The 11,806-nt window shown below is 36.9% G+C and overlaps 1 protein-coding gene across 1 annotated transcript; it reads left to right on the top strand.

The window, feature by feature from the left end:
• The first annotated feature begins 599 nt into the window (after window positions 1–599).
• On the top strand, window positions 600–7,562 carry LOC105563976 (nucleus accumbens-associated protein 1-like). Its single transcript, XM_012016014.1, has 3 exons — window positions 600–831; window positions 4,798–5,853; window positions 6,781–7,562. Exons 2-3 carry the CDS (start codon window positions 4,938–4,940, stop codon window positions 7,407–7,409), a joined length of 1,545 nt encoding a protein of 514 aa, XP_011871404.1. The 5' UTR covers window positions 600–831; window positions 4,798–4,937; the 3' UTR covers window positions 7,410–7,562.
• The last annotated feature ends 4,244 nt before the right edge of the window (window positions 7,563–11,806 follow it).

The raw sequence follows: 11,806 nt of genomic DNA, 5'->3' as shown, positions 1-11,806 counted from the left end.
TATCCGCCACTAGGAAAATTCTATTTCGTTAAGGGGGGAGAGCGTCAGTTCTAGTTTGTCTAAAACCAACGAATCGTGTGCCAAGACGGCAGGAAGACGGCAGGGAGGGATCGCGCCATCAGAGCCACCCTTACTGATGTGGCTAGTTCATAGGACTAGTTAGACCAAGTTTTCAAGAACCGACGTTGTCTAGTGGTTACTGGCAGGTTGAGCTGGCAGGAGTAGAGTTCCCTGTTCTCTATGCTTAGAAAGAGGCCTTTGTTTCATTGAAGAATACCGGCATTTTTACGTTTAATCTGGAATCGAGTGTTCTCAGTCGGTTATGGAGAAGGATACGAGACATAGGTGTATGAAGAATTAAGCGTATACGATTGTGCGTGTGCGTTTGTCTCCGTGCCTGTGCCTGTTTTCTTCTTCACCACGCGTCCTCCGCGTGCGGCGTGACAGCCGCATGAGGAGCGCAATTTTTAACGTCGTATAGGTAGATACGCGTGAGAAAAAGAGCGAGCGATATAGAAAGAAGATGAACCCGCGCGCGGGTCCCTCCTAGATGCGTCCGAAGTGCCTCCGCACTTCGCGATACGCGTCAGACGAGATAAAAAAAAGTGGGGGGGAGGAGGAGGAAAGATCGTATTGGAACATACGACATTGATAACGGCCGTGAGGTGGCCCGTCGCTGTCAGACAGATAATCCGCGCCCTGTGCCCGTGAAAACATTAGAAGGCGCGCAACTCTGCGGAAACGGTCTCCAGCCTGAATCTCTCCGGGCAGCGTTCGCTTTTATTAGATCGGCTGCACCGGGTTTCGCCGTTGCTACGAGTCGCTTACAAAGTAAGTTCAATGCTCCCTCTTCTTCGCTTTTAATGGCTCGCGAGAAGACGATACTATCACATCTGTTCTTTGCCTAGCCGAGCGCGAAGCGGGCGTTCGGGACATTTAAACGATCTCCTTTAACTTAACGTATAAACGCGACGATTTATAAAAAGAAAAGAGTTATATAAAAACTCTTGAAACGTTAAGACATTTCATTTTATCACTAAATCAAATTCTTTGTTTACTGTAACTTAAAGTAAGCTTACTTTTGTCTGTTTGCTTTTAACTTTGTATCGTCTTGTCGCTTATACACCAAATTTTTAGCAAAGAATTCGTACTTATTCGAGATGTGCAAACATATGGTTGCTACTTGGAAAATTTTAGAAATTGACACTATCATTATAAATCCACTGATTACCGAGATGAATTTACTAGCACAGACTCATGAATCCATTCAAGGAATTACAAGGAATTACAGAATCAGCTGGGTTTCGTTTGCAAATTGCTTGCCGTTTTATCGCTAATATTTTTCTTACATTCTCGCTTTTCTCCTGCGAGCTTTTTCCGCGAGCTTTAATGTTCGTTTGGCGGGTAGATCGGTCGAGGATAATTTTCAGGTCGACCAGATTACGTCAAGATTTTCATTCGTCTCTCTTTGGCATCATTAAATGCAGTATGTTTCCACGTAATTCCACATTTCAGACCTTCCTTATCGCCTCCTTATCATTGTGTTCCCGCTCCTAATTCCTACCGGGGCGATCAAACTGAAAGTCGGCGAGATCATATGACTCACCCTACACGAGAAATGCAAATATCGACTAGAAACCCTTTGCGACGCGAACTCACCCCAGCTACGAGCCAATCGATCGTTTAATTTTCTCTCATTATCTCAATCATTCACAGAGCGAGGGAAGAAATATGAGCGGAGACGTGACAGATCCGCCATGGCTAAGTTTCAAATGTCAAATCGAGGGGGAAAATGCAAATATAATTAAATATTCTTCAAGTTGCATATGCAGTTTTGCATACGTTATACCAAAAGTAAATCACGTAGACGTGCACGGAAATGAATAAAGCCAATGATATATATTTCTTTCAGTTTATTTTTTAAATATAATTAATTAACATCAGTGATTTTTATTGACAGTATCTGGCAATTTTAATAATATAGAAATTGCCAGATACTGTCAATAAAAATTACTGATGTTGTTAATTACTGCTGGCGAGTTTTAAGACTATTCTCATTAGATAATTAATTAATTTAATTAATTTTATTATTACTTTATTTTTTATATTAAAATTTGATATTATGATTTTTATATTATATTTATTATTATTAATTTACATATACAATAATATATACTATTTTATTTTTATTATTTTATTTTTGTTATATATTAATTTTTAACATTATATTAACTTTTATTTTATAATATATTTTTATAAAACTAATTAATTTAATATCACAGTCATTAATCATAGCCCCTTATATAAAACAATGTTGCAAAAAGTTTCAGCTTGTGACTAGTAGTAGTAGTATTATTAGTAGTACTACTACTAATTTAATTAAGTTTTATATTATTTAATTTTTTATTATTAATAATAAATCAATAATATTAATAAAATAATCTCATTTTGTTACTAAAAATAATTTTATTTAATATATTAATTTTTTTATTTTATTTTAATTTCAGTTTTTTATTTAATTTAATATTTTTTAATAATATAATATAATGAGTCGATTGATTAACATTTGAGCCTCTTAACCACGCAAACCTTTACATGCACTGTCTCTTAACTTATTCATCTTCTGTTCCTTATTATTGCATATGTATGCACGTACAAGTTGTCCGCTTATATTATTGCATCTCACACGGATAGGGATGGCATTTATACCGGTGCGTCCTCCTCTACGTTTTCCTTCTTGCCAACTTCCTTATCTTATTGACTTTACACCTCTCACTGCATATCACAAATTATTGCTTTCCTATACTAGCTGTTTGGTATACTATCTATCCGTGCAAACGCCTTTATTACTACTCTCCTATTTCTCTTTCCTTTACGTCCTGCATTTTTCTCCAATCTTTGGCTGTTCTCCTTTTTGCGTCTTTTTAACCTGCTTCCCCTCTCTCTTTCCATATTTTAATGAATAAAAGTCAATAAAATGAACACACTAAGAGAAGTTTGTAAAATTCCCGCGAGTGAAACCCTGCGTAGAGAATGATTATTTTTTCGTGGAAAGTTTGCTCCGCTCGAACTAGAGGAAACTGCATAATCTTCCAAATTTTCCACGCGCGCCGCTGTTGCCGAATTTATAAAAAGTATTTACGGGCATTCGATAGTAAGACCGACGCGGTTTGGTTTATAAATAATATAAATTTATAAATAGAAAATAGAAAATATTTATAAATAGACCAGCAGAAGGCGGTCAGTTCTCTATAGCCCAGCCACTTAATTTTTTTAATCTTAGTATATGAAAGCAAGTTTACGAGGATATAACAATTGGGTTTACTTCTTGATTTACACAAATGTCCATTGTTGGGTTTACTAAAGAAACTTTTTTATCCACCCTTTCACGCTAATATAAAATATGGCTGTGGCCGGAAAGGGTTAAAAAAAATTTGAATTATGTACATTTCGACAATGGCTCTACTATTCTATTGTGCTCGTATACGTCTAAGACGCATACCTGCGAAAGTAACGACCAACTTTTTAGGAATTCGGCAAAAGTTGCGTGCAATTGTTGGAGACTGTACTTGCACAGATCTCGTCGTAATTTTATCTGGCCTTTATCGACGATAATACGCAATATAATGATATTGTAATAATTATATTACCACGCATTAATACTAATGCATTAATATTAGAGTAATACCGTTGTATTACTCCAATGTTTCAGTAATTACGATTCTAAAGCGATATTGTAAGAAATTTTATTATTATAGTAGATTTTTATATATAATATAAAATAAATGTAATAGAATTCTAATTATAATGACTTAACTTTGAATATGTTTCGAATACTAGTTCAAGGATTTTGAATACAATAGAATGTTCTTTCGACACGTGTAACGTAAATATTTTGCGACGTCGCGACGGTTCATATCTATCGTATCTCCTCTATGTGTGGTCATTTTCTAGTTTGTGTGTGTACAGATACTGAAATTGAGGTATTTCCTTTTCTATCTCTTGGACCTTAGATACCTAATCTTTTCTCATGCGAGTCTCGAAAACAGTTTCGGAACTATGATTTGTTCGCCGAAGTGAAATTAGATGCAGAAGTATATTCAGCACAGGCGTCTATTAGAGGCTAATATGTTATTCGCATGTAAAATCAATGATTTAGAGAACGTACTGTTCCAATTAAAGATTTCGAGAATCATCCTGAGGCGCGGATATATTTCTATTGTAATTTAAAACCTGCGAAAAGGTATTCGTCTAATATGGATATTTTGAAAATCAAAAACATGTAACAAAAAGAAAATGTGCATCAACTTGCATTCTTTAAATACATTGCAATTTTATAGATTTTGTCGAATTTTGAATTATGTTAAAAACAGAGAAAATTCGTTTCAATTTGCACATTTATTGATAGTCAGGTTAACGGAATTATACGGGGGCGTAGAAATTATATAATTGCGTAAATTCTTCGATAAATGTGAGCGTGACTGTTCTGGAAAATTTCAAATTTTTCTTTTCTGAACTTTGGACTTTTTTTTCTACGTTTTTTTTCTACGACGATTATTTCTACGTGAATAAGGTCGAAGTGAAAATTATTTCCGTCCCTTCGATATCAATGTAAATAGTTTTTGTTGAACTAGTCCCTGTAACGGAGAGAAAGAAGTTGTCGCGTGCAAATAGCGATGCATTTGAACTTTGACCCCTACCACAGCTCCCTAGATAATTCTGTATATTTACCGATAATGTTGGGGGGGTTGGGGTTTTTATACATGAAACATATACATCACTAACAGGAAATTTTAGGTATTTGAGTGGGGAGCCACGGGAGATTGCGAAGAGCATTTCTACTTAAGCCCTTGACCAAGACAGTTCAACTTCAGTCGAAAGCATCTTTTTGACCGGGAGTGTGTCTGCTAGTTAGACATATAATCATCTCGGACATCATGAACAATCACTATTCACAATATTGCCTCCGATGGAACAATCATCAGACGAATGTGATATCCGCCTTCGAAAACCTGCTGCAAGACTCGTCGTTCACCGATGTCACCCTCGCTGTTGACAGCGGTCTTACTATCAGCTGCCACAAGATAGTGCTAGCGGCGAGCTCGACATACTTCCAGACTCTGTTTCACTCGCTGTCACCTTTGCATCACCATCCGGTGATCATCCTCAAGGATATTGCGTATATGGATTTAAAGGCGATATTGGAGTTCATGTATCGCGGCGAAGTGAACGTGGTACATAATCAACTGCAGGCGTTGCTGAAAACCGCGGAAATACTGCAGGTGAAGGGCTTGATGAAAGCTGACAAACAGGAGGGTGTAATACGGGACACGCCGTCGACATCGCCGCCGCCGGCTATCAGCACAAGCACCGGTGGCTGTAGCCACTCGTCGCCGCCGCACTCCACCGGCGTCTATTCCACCTTTTGCGGGAAATCCGGGATGCCAATTCCAGCCACCTCGTTATCGTGGCAGTTGCCTTCCATAACGAGTCATCAGTACGGGTCAGGCGACGGCAGCGGATCCTACGACAGCAATATCGACACCTCGCTGATCAAGCGACGGAAATCGACGCTGCCGTTGTGCCTGGTGAGGAACGATACGCCGATACTGCGCACGGTACTCGGCCAGACTCAGGTTGACAGTTCTCAGAAAATACCGCAGGAGCTGGTCAGCCATGAGTCGATGCACTATCGCAACATGAACAGTAACGAGTCCGCGAACGACAGTGATAACCGCCGCACTAGCGACCAGACTCAGGGTGAGACTCCCCACGCCGACGTTTCGTACGCGGATGAGGACGAGAGGCAGCCATCTCCACCGTCGTACAGCAGGGAATCTATGAGAAACTCAGGTAGCTATTATATCTCAAGTACCATCAAGAATTCCGCGAATGAGATCGGTGTCGAATGAGATTAGAAAGTTCGATTGCGACGACACCCTGTAGACACTAGGACTGGTGGTTTTCTTCGGAGGCTTCGACATTCGAACTTTGAACTTTTGAAATCTTCGAGGCTTCGAAAAATTTATTCGTGCCAGCGACAACTTCATTTCACTCGTCGCGCAAATCTATTTTATAGGGATTATGCGGTACGCACTAGGCAGAGATTTCGTAATATTCACAAGCAACTCATTACCCTCGAAGTGTGACATCTTGCGATGGCGACTGTTTGCGTATATAATTGTCCAGTCAGCGATTTATTGTATATGTCCTTTTGTATTTATTAGTATAAAAGTTCGAAGTCAACTTCGAAGCTTTGAATCTTCGAAGTTATAAAAAATGATAGCCCTAGTAGACACACAAGACGTACGTGTACTAACTTTATTTGCCTACAAAATATGGCGATGGTCTCGCCTCCATTTTTAGCTTGAATTTGGCAGTCTAGCAGTATATAGAAGTCTGTGTTACCGCATCGCAACGTCGACTAGTTTAACTATATATTAACCATATTTTTCGTCGGATGTACAATTTAATCGGATACATCCGTTTGTTATCATGTAATTGGATTATCCGGTTATATTTAATCGGATATTTTTCTCAGCATGCGTAAAATCGAGATGCAACTTTGCGAAAGAGATCAGTCGATATAATATAACGTAATATAATTGTTATAACGCGTATGTTTTTACGGTGAACAATTCGCTGCAGACGAGATCTATTTTCAATTACACGGTACCTTGTCAGTGTTATAATGATAGTAGAAATTTTTATACACCCTATGAATTTTAGATATTGTAATGACAACATTTCACTGCTAAATTTTACTCGTATTTGTTGTAGCACCAGCGGACTGCGTCCAACCGAAGCCAGAGTGGAAACGCTATAAGCAGTACACCCGAGAGGACATTTACAAGGCGATCGAGGCGGTGAAGTCGGGTGAGAGCGCCGTTCAGGCGGCTAAAAAGTATGGCGTGCCATCGCGTACACTTTACGACAAAGTGAAGAAGCTCGGCATTCCAACATCACGGCCGTCAATGAAGCGCTCGACGAGCAACGGGGGTAGCACGGCATGCTTCCCGTATGGCGTCGGCGCAAACGTGAACGGCGCTCTCTACGACAGCCGCGCTAAAGACAATACCCTGTTCGAAAATGAGAATGAGAGTGGCAGTAGTAACATGGACGTCGTCGACAGTCTGGCCAGTACTAGTAATGTGCTTTTTGAGACCATCTACGACAAGATAAAGAAGGAGATGCCGCAGGACCGTGACTCGATTGCCCCTCGCACCGCGAGTCCGGTGATACGCTGCGTTAGGAGACAGCAGCATCAACAGCAGGTCCTAGATGATCAAGTAGAGGACCTGTCGGTAAGTCGCAAATCTGATGTTCCAGTGATAGTTCCGCCGTCCACTACATCGGACGTGAAAGAAGAGGAAACAGGGCTCGATAACAGCGACGGCGACCACAGCTAACTTGTAGTGTTTATTTCCCCAAGGATATATTATAATGGCTAAGAAAAACAATTCCTCCGCAACGTATATACCAGAATAGGGAAACAACGAATACGGATGTAAAGCGTTACTTGTAACGCTATTACAAGTTACTTCTGGTAACGACGTCACTTTGTACATATATTTTAAACCTAGTTATAAAATACAATTATAATGTTTTACATTTAATCTATTATTATGTGTTATTATATCAGAAAAACTATTAGTTAAAAATTTGAAAAAAAATTGAAAGCGCACACTGAGAAAAATGTCCGATTAAATATAATCGGATAGTCCAATTACATAATAACAAACGGATATGTCCGACTAAATTGCATATCCGATGAAAAATGTGATCGGTTTTTCATCAATCAAATTTCATCGGTAACTGCATTTTGTCGGATAAATTCCATCGGATGTATCCAATTTAATAATAATTTAATCGGAAAACGTAATCGGAAAAATTAATCGGAAACGCTACTTAACTGGTTTATCCGATGAAAAATTTTCTCAGTGCAGTAAAAAAACTCTAGCTCTAGTTATACTTTTCATAGAAATAAAAATTTTCATTTACATTTTCAACATTTATTTCTTTTCAAAATTTCTTTCTTTAGATTTTAATATGAAAAATTGTTTATCTTTAAAATACTTAAGGATTAGATCGACCAAGGCTGGCAGTTTTATTTTTGTTTAAATTTTACCACGACGTTTCGGCCAGTAATACTGGTCCTTTTCAAGTGGACCCTATTGCTTGTGACAACGAAGCATCTACAAATCAATATCTTAGTCAAAATATAAAACGGTAATAACTTGTAAAATGTAAAACTATAAAATATAAAAATATAAAAATATGCCTTGGTCGATCTAATCCTTGAGTATTTTGTTTTAATTACTGGCGATACAACAATTCTAAATTTGGTTGTTTATCTTTGTTAAGATACTATACTATAATAAGAAACTATTATAAGAGTAGATGTTTTTAATTTGTCAAATCTCGTTTCAGAATGAAAAAAGAAACAATAACGATTTATGACTTTTTCAGTAACGATAACGAGAACGTATTATTTTTGTAAATGTAACGAGTTACTTTGAAAAAGTAATTTTCCTATCCTTTGTATATATGTATAGTAATGATACTCTATTCATCGTATATACGTTGCGGAAGAATTGTTTTTCTTGTACGTTTTTACCGATCTTGTATTTTTTTCACATCCCAGAAAGAAATTAAAAACAAATATTGCATAATATCTGCCAAATTCAGAATATATTTCTAAATATATCTAGACAACATTGGCATGATATATGGTATGCACAGCATAAATCGACAGCAAAGACAGATCGACTGCAGAAATCAAACAGTATCTACCATCCCATTATCATAAACATTTAAATAATAATTTCCATTAAATGATAATCATTTAATTATCAAATGAAATAATTAATTGTAATCATTTAAATGGTATGTTTAATTTTTGGTGAATTTAACGGAATGACAAATTCTGTGCGATTTCTGCTGGCAAGCTGCCGTCAAATTATGCCCGTGAGGTCTGTAGAGTAATACGAGTTCCGAGATTAGCGCCAATATAATTGATGCTAATCTACCGCAATATTTTAGTGGTATTTGCTGCTAAACAAATTATTACATAACTGAGAATATAGCCAGTAGTTTTATATTAGTGTTAAAGATATGCATTTTGACATTTAGTATAATACACTGAAATATTAAAAAATTTTTAAATTTGTTAATTTTTCTAAATTTATAAATCGTTATTATGAATTACGCGATTTTTATATAACTTAATTAATACCAGCATAATATATTTGTTCAAAATCTTGACTCTTTAGGCCTGAAAGCAATAATTTGCCAAAGAAATGTGTCCTGTCCTGTTTGTCCAATATTTGTGAATTTTAAAAAATAATATAAAAAAGAATTTCTTCAAAATTATTAAATAAGACACGTCTGTAATTGATATACTGCACAACATTTAGGTTTATAGTTTTTCGTCTTGCGACAGTTTCGTTTGTGTGGAGAAATTGACAGCGAGATAATACATGACACTCATATCTGCACTCTCTCCACGCAATTAAATACTGTGTTAATTTGCCACTATTAATTTGTTAGCAAATGTAAGTCTTTTGTCGTTATATTTGATGATCGTTACTAACTCCATCTCCGAGAAACGATTGCAATATTGTGCTCAATAATAGTACGGGTAACGAAATACCTCATAAAACTACGTGTTCATTAATATGAGACTGATAAAATAGATTTGAAATATGCACCTGTATGTACATATCGAAATACTCTATCGGAGCAAAGTATCGAGGGAATTCCAATTTGCAATTAAACAAAAAGACAGATTCTCTATGATTCCAAGAGACAACTTATCTATAGCTTAGCAGTATCGAATATATTGGAAACTGTACAAATAAATGTTTACATAGCATTAATGTTTTGCGTAGCGGTCTTCGAGACACGAGATATAAATAACCATTGGTTTGTAATCATTTAGTACTTTGTAAAAGAAACTCTCGACATTTTAAATTTCGTGGCTGAATTAACTTTTATTCATTCGAAATCGATTATGCTGAAACTCGATGATGCTGCGCATTGAAAGCGGACCGGTAGAGTCGTCCGCTCGATAAGTTCTCGTCGATACTTTGTCTCCCTAAACACCAAAGTTTCCACACAAAACGCCAACATATATATATATATATATATATATATATATAAAGTCATTCCATATTTATCATCGAAAGAGAATTTTTATAGTGCGCGAACATATTTACCAAATGTATGAAGTTCTACAAGTTAATGCAGTACCTGCCATCCGTGTAATTAAACCATAGTCATAATATATTTTCTTATATGTCTATGGATCAAACACTCTACTATTTTATATAGCGCCCGCTGTCCAATGGCGTATTCTCGACTACCTCAAATTATACCTCGATTATCTTACATGTAATAAGATAACGTGAAGTTTATTATATGTTTTATTAAATAGTCCACATGGATTACTTTATTAATCATTGTTGTGCCTATATAGTTTTTTTTTATCAATTATATACGCTGTAATTATAAGTAGCAAGTAAGGTACGTTATTATTAGGCTTTCATAAATTTTACTTTAATTGTATGTACACGGTATAGTGTGAATTAATTAAATATTCATCGCTAATACGAGTGCAACAACATATCGTATGTTCGTGCCTTAGTACATAGGAGAGAAGACTTTATACACGCGGCAGATGCATAGACTTATACATAGCCCGGTATTCATAGTCCGTTCTTATATTTAAGATTATCTCAAACGCACTCTTAGGTTCAGTTTCGCAAACGTCGGTTAACTGTTAACTAAAGTTCAGTCAACTCCTTATCTTTTTCTATCTTATTATTGAAGAGACAGAGAGAATCGATTAAGTTCCGGTTAGTAGATGACCGGCGTTTGTGAAACTGGCCCTTAATGTAGTTTTAAGTAATCGCAGAACCGCATTAGCCTCTTAAGACAACACCTAAGATGATATTGAAATAAGAATCGACTATGAATACCGGCCTTCTGTCCGAAGAATCAAGCGACACGGTGTGTAGTGTCTCGCGCCAAGTGTAAGCGATAGAAAAATCGTGCGCGCGAGACCGACCGTGTGTATACTTACGCGAGTTGAGAGGCCTTTAGATAATCGGATCTCAATAATGACTGATTCGATCGATTTCCAAGTAGGTTCATTCAAGAAAGCTCATATTCTATTTGTACAGTGAAAGTGTTTTTAGTTTTTCCTTACATGAGTGGAGATATTACAACCCAACAAACAGTATTGCAGCAACGTTACAACATTGTCGCAACGTTGCCGCAATGTTCTGTGTTTGCTCCAAATGCACAGGTGAAAATGTCAAAATTTTAAGTAAGAAACGTCATCGTCATTGCCATTGTTATTGTCATTGAAGACTACATTCAAGTAACGGAGAAATAGTCTTAATGAGTGTGCTTTTATCTAATATGCGTTTCTCCCCCCCCCCCCATCTTAACAAAATGCGACAGAGGAGTGTCACTCACGCAATATCTCTATCCTTCAATGTAGTCTTCAGCGCACCCATAAGAACGCGCAGTCTATATATGGCAGGGGGGGCAGCCTATGCACACATGTAGGATAATTACACAAATATATTCTACTCAATTTGTATGTAGGTACGTGCGTATACGACGTGCGTTGTTTTATTCTTAAGGACCGCGATGAGTTTTTTTGGAATATCCCTGGCGAAACTTTTAAGTGAGAGACGATGTTTATGTTTATTTATGAAGAATTTTATCGATAGTTACATTGTTTACGAAGAGTTTTATTGATGGTTACAACGTTTGGAAATACGTTGCAGAGACACCT

This window comes from Vollenhovia emeryi, unplaced genomic scaffold (genome assembly GCF_000949405.1).
Source record: "Vollenhovia emeryi isolate VEMERY1.0 unplaced genomic scaffold, V.emery_V1.0 DF939169.1, whole genome shotgun sequence".
Classification (NCBI taxonomy): domain Eukaryota; kingdom Metazoa; phylum Arthropoda; class Insecta; order Hymenoptera; family Formicidae; genus Vollenhovia; species Vollenhovia emeryi.
Note: the sequence above shows the minus strand (reverse complement) of the source record. Positions and strands in the feature narration are given on the sequence as shown.

Coding starts and splice junctions, on each gene's coding strand:
- LOC105563976 (XM_012016014.1), top strand. CDS start 4,938: ATGAACAATCACTATTCACAATATTGCCTCCGATGGAACAATCATCAG. Junction 5,854..6,780: donor GGAATCTATGAGAAACTCAG/GTAGCTATTATA, acceptor TATTTGTTGTAG/CACCAGCGGACTGCGTCCAA.